This window comes from Castor canadensis, chromosome 13, assembly GCF_047511655.1.
Source record: "Castor canadensis chromosome 13, mCasCan1.hap1v2, whole genome shotgun sequence".
NCBI lineage: Eukaryota > Metazoa > Chordata > Mammalia > Rodentia > Castoridae > Castor > Castor canadensis.
In genome coordinates, this window is record NC_133398.1 from 75,500,895 (window position 1) to 75,521,540 (window position 20,646).

Here is a 20,646-nt window from a genome sequence, read left to right on the forward strand (position 1 = left end):
TTGATGTTCTTTTTTTGAGATAATAATTTTTTTCAGCAGTTTCGTATTGTTTATTTTCCTCTTACAAAAGACATTGGAACAAATAAATATAAAATAATATATATCATATTTAGCAATGGCCAAATACAAATTTTCTTGGTGTTCCCCACAGGAGTAAATTAATGAAATTTCAGAAGCACACTCTTCCTAACCACCTATCAGTGTCTTTAAGAAAAAAAAAAGTCAATTCTTTTTACGCTTCACAATTTTTAACAAAATAAGTGATCTAGGACTACTCAGAGACCAAGGCATATAAATCAACAAAATTTTTAAAATACACACACAAACACACACACTGTTGCCCAGAAACTCCAACTAATGAATATTCTTACAATTTTTTTTATTTGTTGTAATCTGCATGAATAGTCTGTTCTGTTCAAATCTGTATGGCAAATAAAACAGAAATCTGAGTACAATGTGATGTATATAAACATATAGTACCCACACACAACTTTCCTGTCCTAAGAGAAAGCATTAAATACAGGTACATCTAATATACACTGAGCTACAACAAGGTGTAGGAACAACTGATTTCCTACACCTTGGAGGTAATGCAGAAGGCAGACAAATACCAAAAGTACTTGTGAGCAAATTTAGCTAATGAGATACCCTGCCTGCTTGGCTCACAACAATATAACAAAGTTTGAGCAATGACGAATATTCAACTATATTTTTCTCACTAAAATTATCCTCAGGCAAATACCTGAAGAGCTTTGCTAGTTCTTTCAATTAAATATCCTACATAAAGGCTTGCCTTTCCAGTGGAAATGTACAACAGCTACTTCAAGCCAGAACAAGTTGTGGTTTTCCCCCATCCTCCTTCGTGCTTCTGCTCCCACTTTACCAAGACCCTCCTTGTGAGTCTGCAGGGTTAGGGTCAATTCTTTCCGGAAATATTAGCTTCTCACAAACTGCCTCCTTTATTGGTAAATACTTATATTTCGTTAGGTTCCGTGAAGAGGACAGGTGGAACATGCATTAAATTAGCAATTTTTTCTCTCCCGTGATGTATATTCTCGTAGCATGTAGGTCTTGTCAGCCTCGTGGTAAAGCCTTGTGTCATTCATTCTGATAAGCACCCCATCAATTCTCAAGAAAAACCGCAGTAGTAGAAAAAAGCTAGAAGGCATTACTCTAATTTTCACACTGAGGCTTGAAACTCCATGATCATGCAGTTCATCCTCAAACAGGAGAACTTCTTCAAAAAATTTCATCTGTTCTCTTGCTTTCAGTTTCTCTGTATCTATATGATCTGTTGTAGGTACCACCTTTAACTTCAGAGATTCTCCAAGTAACGTTCCTTTACAATCTGTTGAATAGGTCCAATCCTATGGTTTAATAACTTCTTTGGAGTGTTCACCCTCCGTCCTGCTTTCCTGCCACTCTTCAGCACAGGCTACTTTAAGCATTCCTTGGTAGTTGTTTACACATCTTAATGCCTCTGTAGCACTGACCTCAATCCCAAAGCCAGAGCCATGCTGGACTCTCAAAACGTTCTCTCCAAACATCATTTCAGGAAGAGATGGCATATGCAATTCATCTGCTAACTTCTCCGCATCCGCTGACTTCCTCATGTGGGTCTTGGAGGCCGTCAGCGTGCAAGGCCCGAAGGAGAAGTCCTGCTGGCTGCTCTGGAAGCCGTGGGTCACCGTGGCCGAAGCGGAGCCCGCGGGGACCACACGGAACTGGCGGGAGCGGCGGCGGCGGGCGGCAGTCACCGGTTCCTCCGCCTTCTTGCGGCCAAGGCTCCCCGGCCTCCCAGCCCTTACCATGCCGGGCCCGCCCCACCACGCCCCTGGCCTGCCCACCCGGACGCGCTCCCTCCTTTCCGCCTTCGAGATAATAATTTTTGATTCTTCTTCTTTTATTCTCGTTGTTTCTTTTGTACTCTACATTTTGAATTTTAATTGAACACTTCTATTCCAGCTGAACAAAAAGATTAGGTTTTAAATTGATGTACACACAGAACTAGCTGCAATTGTCCATGAAAGAATAGAGTATATTTAGTATTTCATGAGACTAAACCAAACCCTTAAAATTAGATTAATGAAAATAAACTAAAAGTTGGCAGGCATTGAGGAAACACTATCTGATATCTACCATTTCCTTCTACAACTTCCATCCTTCCTTTCTTCCTTCCTGACAGTCTTGCTTTACAGAACAAGCTGTTCTCAAACTCTTGATTCTCCTGCTTGTCTCCTAACTACTGGGATTTCAGGGGTTACCACCACATCCAGCATCCACAACACATTTCTTGTGAACATGTTCTTTTGAGGTCAGGAAGTTCTGTTTTCCACATAGTGTTTTTTGTCTCTATTTTTTTGAGTTTCCCAGTTCCTTTCTGTGACTTTTTTGGCTTTTTCATATTTAAAACTGATGTTTACTGGAGAAATTCTACTAAAGTAGGTAACTTTTTTCTTGGGAATGAACTAAGATCAGAAGTATTTTTCTAGAAACTTCTGATGTCAAAAGAACTAACACCGAAGCTGATTATAAGTATGAATGAGGAAGAAATACTACATTTTTGCTTAGTGAAAGTTTAGATGGCAAATGAAAGGCTTCCTTGAGTGTTACCCAAATTGAGCTAAGTCTAAAACAAGAAGGCATTAATTTTTGTCCCATTTCATTCCCTTAGTTGGAAAAAAAAAGTAAAGTTTTATCATTTTCCTCAAAGAGGTCTGTGATAATGACAAAGATAAGAACTGTTAAGACTTTGGGTGGACAGTATTTCCATGACATTGTCATTGCCATGTGAAGCAGAAAGAGCAAATGCTTGTGAAAATGTTCTAACCTACACAGTATGGACAGGGTTCTATTTTAAATGAATTAAAGAGACATTAAAATTCTTAGCTTGATAGAATGGGTCACATTTTTACAATGACCACAAGGAATGCAATCCAATGTTTGTCCCTTTAATGGCATTGGCACATTCCCTAATTTAAGCCAAGCAATAAACCTGAAACTGAAAGAAAACAAACAATAGGTCCTAAAAGCATTTGAGTTGTACTACTAATGCTAATTTATTTCTGTGTGACTTCTAAAACCATGTTGTTCACATTTACTTCTTCAGCATACATTCAGAGGTAGTTATTGTACTGCCTTCTGAGTAAGAATGAATAAGAAGCTCTGGTGAGGGAGAAATAATAAGACAATGGACATATACTTTCCTAATTATATATCACAGACATGGGAACACAGATGTGAAGATTTTAAAATCAGGAGGCTTTTAGAACAGCAGATATGAGGAGCAAACCAGAGAGGTATCACATGGGACTCACGCTAGAGTAGCTTCTGGCCACTTATGAGCAAAATATGGAAAACTAAACAGATACCTGAAATAATCAGGAAGTGATAGGGCATAATGGCAGAGATGAGGGGAAAATGAGGAAGTTTTTGTTTCACCTTCTTTAACTAGTGTAAGAAATTAAAGAGTGGAGGGAAGAAAGAGAAAATCAAATGAGTACCGAACACACAATAGGCCATTTCCAGAGTACCAGTATAAAAATTAGCTTAGTTTGGGTCTTTTTTTGTCAAATGAAGCACTGCTGTTACAAATGCTAGTCTCACTAACTCATTTCTCATATGCTTCATGGACTCTGCTAACCTGGTAAAAGTTTCTATTAAGAACAAAGTCTTGTATTCCTTAGCTGGGCAAGTTCCTGTTTCCACTAGCTGCCCTGGTTATGGAGCTCAGTTCAGGGTTTGTTTTTTCCCCTATCTCAATTAGGGATTTGCAGAATGCAACCTTTTCTGTCTGCTTTCTATGTGTTTACAATATACACATAATACAGTCACTAACTAGGATTATAAAATAATAAATTTCCCAGAACTCACTATCTAAAATGTCCTTTTTCTTTGTAATCTTCAGAGAGTTAAAAAAGCAAGTTTTCTTAAAATACAGTGCAAATTCTAGCACCAATCTGGAAATTAACATTCCATTTCATAACTCCTTTTGTAGCTCATGTATATATCTTATCACACCTGCCTTGTTTCCCATTTGCAGAGTCAGCTTCATAAAATGGAATTATGTGCAGTCCTCATCTTCTATGCTGTATACCAAATGAGAGGAATGCTGAACATCTAGCAATGCCAGAACATAAAAAATGAGACAAGAATGTCCTTGCTTGATATAGGATAATTTCTCCACTCTCTGCCTCATGCATTTCTCCACACAGTGCCCATGGTTAGAGTCCTGATTGCTACTTTATGTCTGACTAAGATAAACCAGGAGAACATCAGTAACTTTGAGGGAAGTTGAAATTCTGGCTCCATTTCATGATGTGTAGGGAAGAGAGAACCTCAAATAAGGAGCTGAGGATGAAGCTCTGTTATTTAATTTTCCTAATCTACAGGATACAATTGCAATGATTCATATAAATCACTGTGATGATTACCATCATATACTTTACCAATCACATGTCACAGGCTTAGCAGCTGTATTTCCCAAGACAGAAGGCAGTGAACACACTAAAACAGCTTTCTCTAATCCTTCTGACATTGTTTTTTTTTTGACATTGTAAGAAGTATTTCATTTCATCCAAACTTCATCTGCATATGCTGCTATATGAGCATATTTAAAGGCTAAAATTAGGAACTAATCAATAAAAATATTTTGTTACATAGGACATGCTTCTGATGGTTAAAGATGTCAGCATTCTTAACTGCCATTCTGAGTAAATGACATTACCTCTGTTGAACCTGTGAAGGCCACTTTGTCAATGTCCATGTGAGAAGAGATGGCTGCTCCTGCAGTTGGCCCATAACCAGGGATGATGTTCACCACACCAGGAGGAAACCCTGCCTAAAAGGTTAAAAAGAAAAGCAGTTAAAACAGAATTCAGTGGCCTCTACCTTCATATAGATTAAAAATTCCTTTAGTTTAAATGGATTTACAAAAGCCAGCAGGTCCTCAAGTGGCAATTACAAACCAACTTAAATATTCAATATTTGAAAGATTGCTTCTTTGTTTTACCATGAATACATGTTCATGAGAGTTGGACAAAAGAATGAAATAGTTGGTCACAAGGTTACTGACTCTGGTAGAGACTCATTTGGGTTGACTGCCAGAAACCCCAGCCAACTCTCCTGCTACATGTATCCCTACCACTGGGTGAAGGCCATTTGTAAACAATAAAGTACAGTAACTCTAAATGAGGTCCTCGTGTTTTAAATTAGGACTCTCGAATTCATGAGCATGTTTTGATTCAGGAAACTTACCTCTTTTATTAAAGATGCCACGTGAAGAGCAGTGAGGGGAGTTTGCTCAGCTGGTTTGACAATCACTGTGTTTCCACAGCTAAGAGCAGGAGCTATCTTCCAAATGAGTGTAATCAATGGGCCATTCCACTAGAAAGCAATATTTAACAAGAGATTATTTAAATTGGTCCAAGCCACATTTGCTAGTATAAATTCTACATTTATAAGCCGTTCCCCCAGAAATGTGGGTTAATAATTTTGTAGTTTTCTGTTATGTTTAGTGCATCCCATTTGAGTACATTGCTAAAAATGAACAGCAAATGATAAGAACTTCTGAGTAACCTAGATAGGAAATGTGAGCAGAAAAGAGCCTCATATTTGATGAAATGCTCTAATTTTTGAATTCTTATTCTACCAGGGAAAAATCACTGTATGTTTTTGTGTACAATTAAGCATAACATATGTTATATCTGTTCAAAAAGTATGAGTATTCTCCTTTTCCTTTAGGTCATTTATTATGTTCACCCAATAATATTATTAGCAGCATTTATAGCCAGGAAATTTGTTTTGCAGTTCTGAGGTTTGAACCCAGGACCGACCTTGCATGTGCTTTATATGTCTATATTTGCTCTACCCCTGAGCTATACCCTCAGCCCAGGACAAATAATCTTGTTAAAGACATAAGTGTCTAGGGTTTGGAGGCAAAATACTTGGGTTCAGGGCTCAACAAAATAACTGAATAGCCTTGTGAACTCAGACAAGTGACTTGTTGTCTGTGCATGATTTCAGTCCTCTCTACTTCAGAGAGCTGACCAGAGATTAATCATAAACAGGCATGGATATATATCTGTAGGACACCTACCTAGCTTGCATAGGCTCTTGGTTAGATAACTACCACTGTACTGTATCATGTTTTAGCTTTTGAATAATGATCAATTTTATTAAAAATGTTGTAAAGTTACACTTCAATTTCATTGAAACCAAAGATAAGTCATTACCATCTCCTCATGTAAAAACTTCAGGACACATTACCATATTTATATTTAGCCTTTAAAAATATGTTAGTCATGTTTAGAGAGTCTCCCATTTGTAAGGCTTAAAAGGAAATATTCATGATTCCATTTAAAAGTACCATTTTCTCACAGAGGAATTTGGGTATCAGCCTGTTAACTAAAGGTACAATACATTCCATAAAATACTCCAGATGTCTCTGGGATCATTTTTTTTTCCATTATAATTAACAAAAAGTCTTCAGGATTTGAAATGTCTGGTTGCTACTATTGACCATGGTGAGATGTCTTAAAGAGACAACAAAGAGTATTGGAGAGTAGTAAGTGTCCTGCAGCATAAGCGCCTGTGATGAGCACTCTGTCACTTCTTAAAAAGAGTATACATTAGAAATTTTCAAAAACAACCCATAGAGTAAAGTGTTAAGATTGTTGATGCCATGTTATTGAAAAACCCTCAGGAGATACACCAGGATGTAGGGTAATTTCTGGAGTCCCTAATTCATATCCAGCATGTTTAGTCACAGGAAGAATAGGTTCAACAGGACTTTCTTCAAGACATTCAAAAAGACTGAAGGTGAATATGGTTGAAGTCCTTTCTCTACAAGAATGAATATAGCATATTTAAGACTGTGAAAATCACTCTGTGAAGGGAACTAAGGTAAAAAGAAGAAAAATAGAGAGGATGAACCTCTTCCAGGTGTAATACATATATATATGGAAATGTCAAACGAACAAAAATTTCTTTTGTCAAACATTAAAGACAGGATATAAAACAGGTCCTGTCGGGGGGGTTGGTACCATAGGGAGGGGGAAGGAGGTAAGGAAACATTGAAGGAGGGTGATATGGTTGAAATATTATGTACTCATGTATGAAAATAGAGCAAAGAGACATGTTAAACTATTCTAAGAGGAAGAGGAGAGATAAAGGAGAATAATGGAAGGGGTGAGTCTCACTAAGATATATTCTAAGCACTTTTATAAATCTCACAATGTACCCCCAGTACAATAATACACTAAAAAACACACTGCACATATGTAACCAACACTTTGTTTTAGAACACCAAATAAAATATAATTAGAGATTCCTGATCCCCAATTGGGAATTATATGAGAGAACAACTTACAGGAATGATTTGGCCACAAACACCAATAGGTTCACGTCTTGTATATGTGAAAACATCTCCATCTAGAAAATAAAGCACAGCTCAGTACTATAAAGGTAAACGTATTTGGCATTCACTGAAGAATACTTTGCAGTTGATGGGAGATGACCATGTGAACAGTAAGTTTTAAACTGGAAGAAAAAACATATATCAACCTTTTTACAAAATAAAATATTGAGCCCTCAAATGATAAGTATGGAAGGATAGAAACCATAAAACAGAGTTAGGTAAAAGTAAAGAGGCACGATTGGGAAATGACTGAAAGATAACTTTCTCATCTCTTAGGAGGCCTGTTTGGTATACCATCCTTATTCTCAAAGTTTTATACAAAATCAGTGAGAAAGAATGCACAGTCATCTCTGTCTAAAAGAAGAACCATATTCAACTGTACTTCTAACTGCTCAAAGTTCTACCAGTGAAATAATCTTTTTTAAAAAGTTAATATGATTTTAAAATGGTAATATCTCCCCACAAAACATAATCCTATCTAAGAACTTGTTGTAAAATATTTTTTCTTTTGTCTACTAAACAAGAAAGCAAACTTTCTTAATCCTACTGCCTGAAGTGACAGACATTTCCTTCCCATGAGGATTTGACTGAGTTCCTGAGAGCTTTGTTCTCTGTGTTCACCTCTGTTCTAGTTCTCAAAGAAGCCTCCTGGCTATACATCAAGCACTCTCTTTCTCAAGAACCACAGGGACTTTACTTGGCGTTTTCCATGTTGTCTGAGGATAAATTACACAGCTACTAAAATAGCCAAACACTTCTTGTTACCACTATTGTCTCATTTGCCTTTTATTAACTTCCAGGTTACTACTTCTAACCCACTGGATGCTCCAATTAGATCAGAAATGAATAACAGTGTCAGTTCTGGATATTTATTCCCAAAGTCAACACATTTATAGGACTTAAATTTTACCCTTAAAGTTTCCCAAATTGACGCTTTTTCATATCACACTAAATAATGTGTGTATGTGTATATCCCACTAAATAATGCATGCATAAACATTTATATACAGATATTCTTAACGCAGGCTATAAAAATAGCCTCATCTTGCTTTAAAGCTATTTGAAACAAATCAATATGAATTAATTTAATTAGTCTGGTCTAATTTGACTGAGTTTGAATGGGCACAGATGAGCACAACAGATTCATACTGGAACATGAGAACATACATAAATAATTACAATATGGAAAGGGTATAAATGTCACTATGGAATAAAACCCAAATAAGCAATTTCAGAGTTTGGGTCTTAGAGAGACAATTACCTCAAATCAGTGATTGTAGTTGTAAGAATGCTCTTACTGTAATATTTTCTAAAATATCCCAAGTTGTCTTCTACATGATTATGCAGAAACAACTTTAATAAGCATTTATTAAACCTTAACAAGATTTCCACATTTAGAACTGTGTTGGCTTAAAGTCAAGGGGAAAATAATTCTGCCTAATTTGGCTTACATCTTTAAAAGGAAGAGTTTGAAATACTGAGCTTTGTAATTTCCTCAACCCTACACTCACACTTGTGGTTACCCAAATCTACTTACCACTCGGTATGGTGTAGCCATGGATCTTGTCAGCCCAACCTGCACAGTACTGTAATGCTTTTATGCATGTTCCTAACTCCATCAGGTATGTTGGAGGAAATAGTTTTCCACCATTCATTGACTCCATTGTCTGAAAAACAGATTAATCCCCATATCTGAAATCATACAGTAATTTTAGATTAAAAATGCATACTTAATATTTTCAATAAGCACATGTTAGATAATTTTGAAACTAGAAGGAGTCTTGAATTATCATGTCTACTCTCTTCTTTTCCAAAAAAATAAGTGTTATAATAACTTGTTTATGGTCACCAGGTAAGATCCTAGTGAATTGGGTACTGAGATCCCAGTTTATAAGCCCTGGTGTTCCTTATGTCAATATAGCTGAGTATCCTCCAGTTTACCAATGTTTTAGGAGTTGCTGACAATTGGAAATATAGCTAGCTGGTAAAAATGGCACCTACTCTCTATGGTCAGATCAGAGTTCCAACAAGATTTCACTTGTAATCTTTTGTGATAATTGAGTGTTAGTGAAAATAATCATGCCTCAATAATCATTTTTAATTTTCATTTTCCACCTGGATACAACCAATCTATTTACACCAATTTAACACCTGGATCTTTCATCTGCAAATATTCTTCTTTAGAATTTTCAAGTAGAAACCTCCTGTTTTAAGCACTATTAACATAATTATCATTTGGAACATCAAACTGTCAAGTTCAGCATTTTCTGGTCTAGCTGTTCCACAACTGTACAATGACTTTCTCTTCTTTTCCTTCTTTCCTCATGTAGAGCTTCAAAGAGCTCTTTGTGGTCTACTGTTCTTCTGGATGATACCTGAAAGGAATGTAACTGTGATTAACTGCTGAAGCTGTTCTGTCTCTGTTATACTGTTCATCATTCCTAAATTTAAGCAAACGTGATTTTTGTGTGACTGTGCTTCCCTGTCCCTTTACACACATGTATACACACACACACACAAATACACAAATATAATGGGGGAGCTGGGAGCCTGTTGATATACTCAACATTCTACAGTCCATAAATCAGACAAATGAGAGAAGCCAAGTTTCAGTGAAGTCTTCTGTCCTCTTATAGGACATTTTGGTTAGCACAGTTTTATTGTACATAGTCTCTGGTTTTATATTTTTTTAATATTTCAAATTATACTGTGTCAGTAATGATCGATAAACTATAATTGCTAATTTTTCAAATTAAATGAAGGACAGTGTTATTTTCACTTTAAGATTCTAACAGTAACAAAAATTTATTGTGAAATTCAATATGGGTATTAGTTTGTATTAAATTAGTTTTATTGTAATGCCTGACTAAGGAAGCTGAAGGAAATGCTCCCCTCTACCTGTGTTATGTGCTGACTGTGTCTAACTCGTAACTGCAAAAAGTTTAAAAATAGTACAACCAGCAAAGATAAAAACATACTTTTAATGAATGTACTAACAATTAGATTTATTTCTTTCTTCTTTGCTTTTGTCAACTGTGATGAGGAAAAACACATCATTTAATTATGAACAGTCACATTTCTGGAAAGGAAATTGTAGCTTTTTGTTAAATAGTTTGCAGAGCTGTGCTAGGAAAAAATAATATTCATTTTGGAGAAATATTTCAAGCACTTCTAATAAAAGTGATAAGAGTTTCCACCAAAAGATTTCAGGACCAAGTAAAGTTGGGAAACCCAGTACATCATTCTAGGAGTTTCACACAGCTTGTGACCTGGAGTAGAGGAAGGAAATTTGTGCTTATCATGCTCACTAAACCAAATTCACAATACTCACTGCTAGCAGCAGACGATCTCTTTCAATTAAGTCAGCCAGCTTGAAGAGCAGGCGTCCCCTCTGCGAAGCATCCATAGTTCGCCATGGAGAACCAATCTGGAAAGCCTGTCTTGCAGCCTTCACTGCCTTGTCAACATCTGCCTGTAAATTACAAGGAAGTCAATTCAGTAGACCTAAACCATTAGATTGGCAAATGCAAAGGCAATAACCCTGTAAAATAGACCAGGGCTCCTCATAAACAGACTCCATTAGCCCAAAGATTGGCACATTCTATACACTCCACTACAGCATGTTGGAATGACTCTTGAGTAATCTTTAGATAAGCTCAACACAATTATCAAATATTTGATTTCCTAGAATTTAACTGATACCATATTTTAATAATTGCTACTATATCTTATTTCAACAGGATACTTTGAATGTTATCCTTAACTCAATTAATATTCTAACAACTTTACACTTATTAGCTCAATCAGTTCTGAATAATCTTATGGAACAAATATGTTTCCCCATTTCATATCTAAATAAACTGAAAAAAGAAAGTGAGGAGATTGGTCTAAGGCTAATAATCTAAGCACTGCTGAATGGAAATTCAAATAGATCTGGTCTGACTGTAGACCCTTGGTCTTCCTCACACATTGGACTCCTTTGGTGATTGGACTGCAGTCATACACAGTTCAAGATCACAAATAGCAAGTATCTTCTGTGGTCTTTGGAGACTCTATAATCTGCCCACTCTCAGGAAGAACTTATTGAAGATTGAAGAAGAACTTTTCTTTGCTGCTGAAGAGTAAGCATTATGAATATATACACAAATTCCTTTTGTGTACAGGAAAAAAGGCATAGAGGGAGTGAATGGAAGTGGTCTATAGAAAGGTCTGTATGTGATTGGACACCATTTCCCAACTGGTACAAAATCCTGTTCAATCTTTGATTAGGTAAAAGAGTCATTTTCCTTTTATTAAGAATGCACTGCTTAAAACTCCATTGATTAAAACAAAGATCCATTAATAGAAGAAGTCCACATTGGTGTAAATAAGTCTCACCTCCATGTCTTCACCCAATGCTCTTTCCTCTCTTTGTGGTTTTCTAAACCAGGCATAGGCTTTACTTCCTTCCTAATCCATCTGGTTTCCAAAGTTTGTCCAGGCAACTCCATTCCCCTATAAATCTCTGTTCTGAACTCTTCTCATCTCCTACAAAATGTACCTACAACAAGTATCACCACTTCTTTCATTATTACTTCATGTAGTTTTATTTTCCTCATCAATTAAATTGCAAATATCTTAAAGGCATACATCATTATAGTATCTATATTTTCTAAAAAGGACTAACCATAGTGTGGAATTCCATTAATCCTGATGACACCATAGGATAGAAGGTTGCAACTTTTATCAGGGAACAAAGTTCCCTTTGAGAATTAGTGTAGAAAGAAGCTTTTGAAGTTGCTCAAAAGCTGAAATCCAACTAAGGGTGATGCTTCCTCAAAATGATATCTCTCCTGTTAGGCTGTATTCGGCTAAGTAGCCCCATACTTACAAATTAGCAAATTAAAATGCTAATAAAGTATTTTTAAATATAGATGCTCCTTGATTTATGATAGGATTACATTCTGGTAAACCTTGATAAGCAGAAAATGTTACAAATTGATAATGCACTCAATACTCCTGACTCATCCAGCGTTATAATTTAGCCTTGCCTTATTTTCACGTGCACAGAACATTGAACACGTGTTTTGTAATAAGGTTTTGACTATCCCATTTAATTTCTTGAATGCAGTACACTGTAGAGGGTATTGGTTTTTTAGCTTTGTGATTGTGTGTCTGGTAGGAAGCCTTGCCCTGCATCTTGAAAGAATATAGTATGGCCTATGCAAACTTGGGAAAAGATCAAAATACAAAGCATAGCTTCTACTGAAAATGTGTCACTATTGCATCTTATTAAAGTTGGAAAACCACACTTTGAAGTACAGTGGTAAATCTGGAATTATCTATATTTATCATCAAACTATTATGAATTAGTTTCATGCAAGAAGGGTAACTTAGAAGAATAATCTGGTCTGATTTATCAATAATTATACTGACTACAAGCAAGATTCATATAATATATCACTGATTATCTAACTGCCAAACTTTTGGGAGAATGATGAGTGTATATAATAAGAATATGCATCTATTTCTTGTTTGGTGAGAAATACATACATTTTAGATATTCAGTTAATCATATGTATTGCTTATATTTGGACACTGTTTTATGCTACAAATTGTAGCCTTTTCCAAACTAAATTTAGAGACCATTATTTGAGAAAAAAGGCAAACCACAAGAATCTGAGATTGCCAGCATGATTTGTGGATCCCATGGCTCATGGAATAAATGCAGCTCTGTGTTTAAACAGATGTGCATGACATACTTTCATTTGGGTCCTTCAGCTGAGTGTTCTGTCATTGGCCTTAGCCAAATAAGGACTAACATAGGCATCCTGACCTCCCCAAGGGATGTGGTGAAATTGGTTTCAAGATAAATAATTCTACCATGTAAATTCATCCCTAGAAAATGTTGCTACAAAGAAAGATGGTTTTCTTTTTCTACATCTTATGTTTAATATTGCAGAAGCAGAAATAGGGCAATGATAGTTAATTTATAGTTTTGGAACAAAAAAAACTCAGATTTGAATTCATATTCCTCTTTGTTAGCTATGTAAGGTTTGAAGCATCCAAGCATTCATTCATTGATCTAAAGATTTCGTACACACTCCACTCTTAGCATTCTCTTATCATCAGTCTGCTAGTGATAGAATAGTGAAATATTCAATCAAATAGGTACGACATAAACTAAATCTTACTATCATCACTCCATTACATTATAACTGAAATCACAGGCAGTCCTCAGTATCTGAAAGGAAATTACTTTCAGGTTGCCCTTGTAGATAGTCTAATCTTAAGAATGTGCAAGTCTTTCCTATAAATTGATGCAGTATTTACCTATGCACAGCCTTCCATATGCTATGAATCATCCCTAGATTACTCATAATGCCTGATAACGTGTAAATGTTACGTAAACAGTCGTATTGTTTAGAGAATAATAAGAAAAAATATCTACATATTCAGTATCAACACAACCATGATATCATAATTACAAAGTTTATGTCGGTAAGAGCCTAACATTTTTGATCCTTGGTAGTTAAGTCCACAGATGCAGAGTTTATGAGTAGAGAGGGCCCATGTATTCTAAAGTGAAATATGTATGCTGGGCCACAATTTCTCTAACGTTCAGTTTCCTTTAAAATCAGGGTAAATTGAATCACAGGATTGTGTTAAGGACTACACACAATAACCCTTGACACACAATTTCAATGTGACAGACATCAGGTTAAGTGTTCATTAGATGAGACAAATTTTGCTGTCAGCAATTCTATATTTTTACATTTCCTTTCAGTTTTCACAGCCTTGTACTATTGTAGGCTCTTATTATTCCATAGAATCAACATCTTCCAAGTTCGTGCTCTTCCTCTCCAACTGTCCTCCCTATTGCTAACAGGCTAATCTTCCTGATGGAGTTGCATCTTCTCAGTTTCCCTTTCGATGTTTCCAACTGGTTCCTTTTCTCAACACTTCCAGGGCCAAACTCCTGAACTGGGCCACATCTCAACTGCCCAGACTTTATGATCACAATGTTTCTGCTCAGTCTACCCCAGCCCTTCCCACCTAGTCCTTTAATGTGTGTCACTGAATGTGTGTACTTACCCTTATTTCTAAGAATACTTCTTAGGACACAGGCTTCTGGTCCCGACAGCCCTTTCCAAGGAATGATCAGTATTTTTCTGCTCAAGTTTGGCCTTCTTGCAATTCATGAAGGTACAAAGTGATTGTCACAACAGTTTCCAGTCATAAACTATTTAGCTATCAAAATCCATGCCCTTCTTCACACATCTACAGACAACTGATTTTCAACAAAGGGATAAAAAAACATACGTTGGAGAAAAGGCAGCCTCTTCAATAAATGATGCCGAGAAAACTGGGTATCTACATGTGGAGAAATAAATCTAGAACTCTATCAATTTACACAAAAATCTACTCAAATGGATCAATCATCCCAAAACTGACCAGAAAATATGAAACTACTAAAAGAAAACAGGGAAATTCTTTAAGACCTCGGTCTAGGCAATGAAGAATTTATGCATAAGTGAAATCTTTAAGACACACAGAAAGTGAAATCTGAAAGTGAGTGACACAAATCTATTTGATTCTGTTTTTACTTCTCAAATTGCTGACTCCTGAGCTTAAACTCAACACTCCTGCCCTTTCAGGTTTGAGTCTCACTTTGTTCTGATAATACTTCAATTTGAATTCAGTGCTTCTCCCAAATCCAGGAAGTTCCCCAGCTCTATTGCTGTCTTGGATTAGAACTGTCCAGTTTAGTCAGTACCTTGAGATTTGTGGTCTCATGGACTGAGGCTGAGGTAATGAAGGAATGGCACCTGGACAGGAACGTGTGATTGCTACAATCAACTGAAACATTGTCTCATAAATGGCATTGTCGCTGAATATTGTTGACTTCACCTCCCAAAAGTCTTTTTTATGAAACCAAATTTTTTTTATGTCTTTGTATCTTATAATACAGAGATTTAAAGCTTGGTAATCACTGCAACTAAACAGCAGAAAAATTATTTCAAATTAGACTGAGAAGCACAAGAACATTTTTGAATATTTTTCAGATCAAAGTTCTGAAGCCTTTTGTTTTCCTTACCCCTCAGGCTATTAAATATCACCCGGTTTTACTTTTACAATAATCACTAGGAAAAGGAATAACCCTGCCAGTCTCAGGCTCTGTTTGGGGTTAGGAAGATGACATTTCAATGCTTATTTCATGTCTTATTAGCAAGATAAATTGGAGTAAATTACTCAACCTTCTATTCTTCCATCATTACTATTTGTAAATGCAATTAAAAATAGTGTCATCTTCATATAGTTTCCTGAAATACTAAATTAAAAGAGCATTTAGAATTTAAAACTATTATTTACATACATTTTCATTTTTGTTATTTTTATTAGTTACATTTATCAACTTTTAATTCAACATTCAATTTCAGTCATTTTAAAATTCAATTTTAAAGGCATTGATTAATGATAACTCAATGATTTTTAGTGAAATAACTTGATATTACAGTGTTTTTAAATTCTTATATTACCTTTTAATTACTTTAGTCACATAAAAATAGAATTTGATATAAGTAAAGGATTTCTCTCCTTTTTAACTCTGGTCAATTCCTTCTTAGTCTGTTTATATAATATTTCTCTTTGTATTCTATTTCAATTGGAACACAATGAAGAAAAATTCTATTAAAAAGATAACCACAACACCCAGAGCACAGCGTCATCGTCATTCCATAGACATTGGTTTCCATGACCAAGGATAACTTAGAAAATTTGCCTGGATTTCTCAAGGAGCCCTATGTTCATGACATGTCCTTTTTAACTTGCAGTAGAATTTTGGAACTCACAGTGGTGGAGATATAAGGAACCTGGCATGACAGGGAAGCAGCGTTTAAAAACTCACCTTATCCCCTTCTTCTACCTGGCAGATTTCCTCCTCGGTGGCAGGATTGAGGACAGGGAACTTCTTGCCACTCACTGAATTGTGCCATTCATTGTTTATGAAGATCTGCATGAATGTAGAAAGGGTAGCTAATAAAAGCATTCAACTATGTAGCGAATGTTGGAAGCTTCTACAAACTTATAATACAGAATTATACAACTGCCTAAATGTTGCATATCCTTATCCTCTCAATTTTTTTGATTGTGTCTTGATATTTCACTTATAAACTCACACCTGTGCAAACAAGCACAAGTGCATAGCACACTAAAATAAAGTAGTAATGTTTATGTTTCATGAAGGCATGAAGTCATTTCAACACCTAGAAAATGTAGACCAGAGAAAGCAATTGTTTTCTTCTTTCAATAGCTGAGAATTGGGGGCATGAGCAGAAACTTCATAATTTTTATAAATCATTGCTTACATTTTCCACCACAAATCTGAACACGTTCATTTGGGGCTAGTGATGATCTGGTGACACAGTGATTATTTTCTGATGCTTTATTTTACTGCTTTAAAGCCGGCTTTAGGGTGGGATTTTGAAAGAAGATTGCTAAGAAAAATTGGTTCATGGTATGTTTTTCATTGACATTTTAAGGTTATAGGGGTTTTACTCTTCTTTTGGGAAGAGTACCTCATAGTTTACTCATATTCAGATAAAATCAGGTACTAGATTTCTTAGTGAACCTTTCTTAGTGAAAGAAATCAGAGCGATCCAGAAATTTTGGAATTTTGTTCTGTGTGCACCATAAAGGAACAGAAATGTGAGAAAAGCATGATGTGTCATTTAAAAAGTCTGAGTTTCAAACTTTGCAGTCTTGAATTTTCATTTCATTAAGAAAAGAAGGTTTGAAATTTACCAGAGAAAAATATTTGACAAAAACAAACTAGTAAGTGTGACTTTTAATTGATATATGTATGAACATCATTTGAATGGAAGGATGAAATCTGGTTCTTTTTTTACTTTTTTTTTAAACCAATGGCTTTATAAATCTTAAGTTGTTTCTTATTTTTAAGGAAAAAAATGAAATAGCTCTTGTATGATGAATAAAGATATGTTGTGTTTTGGTCAAATGCAAGATTTCTTTTCTCCTTACATCCCTTAATTTACTATTTGTTATATTAATTTTTTTAGGTTTATGATAATAAGTAATTTGTTTAATTTCAAATCATAGGTAGCTGTAATTGCAAATCCTAGGTAGCTGATACATACTTTTTTAGTTATTTTTTTGTTTGGTTTGGTATTCAGAGAACTCAAGGCGTTGTGCCTGCTAGCTATGGAGGCACTTTACCACTTGATCCACACTCCCATCCTATTTGCTGTAGTTATTTTTGGGATAGGATCTTCTGGTTGTGCCTGGGCTGGCCTGGACAACGTTCCTCTCATTTGTGCTTTCTACTTAGCAGAAATGATAAGCAATGCCACCATGCCCAGCTATCGGTTAGATGAGGGTCTCATTAACATTTTGTGCAAACTTGAGCCAAACTACAATCCCCTGATCTCTGTCTCCTGAGTAGTTAGAATTACAGGTATGGGAAATCACACAGGGCCAATGTATATAGTTTTCAAAGAAGGCTTTTAAAGAAGACATATGGACTGAGTTGTTTTTTAATTTCCTATGTATTTTGTACATAATTAAAATATGCTTTTATATTAGAATATATGAAGTTTAGTGCTATGTTTTTGGATTATTTTTACTGTTGTGCTAGGTTTGGGTACATTGTGGCATTTAAAAAAGTTCTTACAACACAGCAAATATATTATTCTTATATTCACCCTTTCCACTGCTGTCATTTATCCCCACCAACTCCTGGAATAGTTTCAACAGGTATCATTTTTTCTTTTACATACATGTAGACACATTTTTGGACCTTATTGATCCTCCTACCATGTTTTCCTGCCACTTCCCCCCTCCCACTTGTACCAATCCTCCACCCTGGCAGGACTTATTCTACTCTCTTGTTCTCTGATTTTGTACAAGAAAAAAGAAAAAAAAAAAAGAGACAATTTTTCCTGTTTTAAATAAAACTAGTTACACAGGGAGATTTCTTGTGACATTTCCATGTATATAGACATATATTATAATCACAACTGGTTCACCTCTTTGTTTTTTTCCTTCATTCTTCCTCAGTTCCTTTCTTATGGTAGTTTCAGCAGGTTTAAGAATTCTATATTCATTCTTACATAGAAAATAAATCAACCATATTCATCTTCTTTGTGTCTTTCTTTAACCTTGCCCCTTTCATATGTGACCTTCCCTCCCCCTTAGTGTGATTAGTTTTTCATAATATCGCTATAATTGTATTTGGTCTGTATTCCACATATGAAAGGGAACATGCAGCTTTTGGCCTTCTGAGCATGGCTAACTTCACTTAAGATGATGTTCTCCATTTCCATCCATTTACCTATAAATGACAAAATTCCATTTTTCTTTGTGGCTAAGTAAAATTCCATTCTATATAAATACATTTTCTTAATCCATTCATCAGTAGATGGGCATCTTGTCTGGTTTCATAACTTAATTAATGTGAATAGTGCTGCAATAAACATGGTGTTCAGGTGCCTTTGTAGTAACCTGTTTTAACATGTACTATCATTCAGACAATTCCTCCTAACTTGATATTTAAAGACAAGTTATTAATAATTCAACCCTGAGGAAGAATGTACTGAACACCACTCCAAGGTTTAAATCCATTGGTATGTTAACTATAAATTATTTAGTGATTAAAAATTCTCCAATGACAGCTATCAGGATTATACATGCTAGACGTGAGTACACTATGATGTTAGGGATTTGATATAAAATGGATAGGGGACAAGCCTCCTTGTTTGCCTGTTCATACCAATACAATTACTCAGACAAAAACACCATCATTCTGTGCATGTTAAAGAGTTCAAATGAACTGCAGTGCTGGTCCAGAATTGAGAGAAGATGTGGGTTAGACTTTTTGTTTGTCTCTGTTTTCACTTTGGAGAGTTGGGATGTGTGAGGAAAACAGGCACTTGTCTGTGAAATAGGCCAAAGTTCAGAGAAACTCTCAGAACAACATTTCCTACTTCTCTATGGTTGCAGATTATAAAGTCTAAATCTGGCTCTTGCTCTTGTTTCTCTAAGTACTTTCCAGTTAACCATTACAAACCTACTCCCATAGCAACAAATTCTCTGGAGAAATAAATATGCATGGTTTCTTTCCCAAAATATGCAAAATAACACAAGTCTATTTGAAATTTTATGAAACAGCCTTCATCCAATTATCATACTTAAATCCTCTGTTACTAACATTCATTTTATTAAAAATATAGGGAAGTTATATTATTTCAGTATGCTCTGCTTCTCCTTTAAAGAAATTCCCACTTGTTGGACTCATTCTAGTAAGTTCTTCCAGTAACTATTTGCCTCACTTTTCACATAGGCTGGCTGTACTGGTAGTTACCCAAGTCCACTGACTTCTGGTACATGAAAGTTTCACACAAACAGAACTCCTTTCACTTGGAGTTATTTTAAAAAATAAATTTATGAAAAGTTGTCGGATCCAATATGATTTAGAATTCACTATTTGTTCAGGACACTAAACCCAGACTTGAATTTTACAAACATTTTGTTTTGGCCTGTACAGAGGTTAAATTGACATTTTATGTTTTAATAGACGTACTCTTTACAAATCTGAGGAAAGCAGCACATACAAGTTATACTAACCTTAGTATAATGAATCTTCAAATTGGCGAGGGGGGTAGGTAAGTCTGACTTTCCAGAGGACTGCATTTCTGATTCGGTTCTGGGAACACAAGTGACAGGCTCAGCAATTTGATTCTGATAGAGCACTTGGTTTGTTTGTTCCTTTTTATCTGCATGAGGCTGAGGTTTATTTGCATATTTGAATATGATTGGATGAACAGACTTAGAGCATAACAGACACATCTTCTTTGTAACATCTAAGACAGAAGACTTTTGCCTTTACACTTAAATCCTTAAGATTCCAGCACTCAAGCATGGAAGTTGCATCTGGAGCTAGTGCACTATTTATGTATGAATTAATTTACAAAGCCGAAACCTGTGTTAAGGATATTTGGTGCAGTTGCTCTGGCCACTAAAGCCAGATTGTTTGTTTCGGTTCTTGATGTTTTTTTTCTTTTCCTTACTTTTCATACTATTATGTAACTTTCAGTTCTCTGGCAGACTAAGATAATTTAAGAACTGAAAAAGAATCTAAAAGGACATTTTTCTTCAGTAGGAGCTAGGAAGTAGAGAATCCCAGCCAGGTGTCCTCAGGACAGAGCAACCAGCAAAACAATTGGTCTCCCAGG

At 35.6% G+C, this 20,646-nt stretch overlaps 1 protein-coding gene across 1 annotated transcript in view; it reads right to left on the minus strand.

The window, feature by feature from the left end:
* Window positions 1-20,275, minus strand: part of LOC109675085 (aldehyde dehydrogenase 1A1-like) — a 36,343-nt gene extending 16,068 nt beyond the window's left edge. The window contains exons 1-7 of the mRNA XM_020151896.2: window positions 20,039-20,275; window positions 16,305-16,409; window positions 10,749-10,889; window positions 8,955-9,084; window positions 7,370-7,431; window positions 5,257-5,385; window positions 4,727-4,840 (exon numbers count right to left, since the gene is read on the minus strand). Of these exons, the coding sequence (XP_020007485.2) occupies window positions 4,727-4,840; window positions 5,257-5,385; window positions 7,370-7,431; window positions 8,955-9,084; window positions 10,749-10,889; window positions 16,305-16,409; window positions 20,039-20,260 (903 nt within the window). The 5' untranslated portion in view covers window positions 20,261-20,275. The remainder of the gene's footprint in view (window positions 1-4,726; window positions 4,841-5,256; window positions 5,386-7,369; window positions 7,432-8,954; window positions 9,085-10,748; window positions 10,890-16,304; window positions 16,410-20,038) is intronic.
* Between the last annotated feature and the right edge of the window lie 371 nt (window positions 20,276-20,646).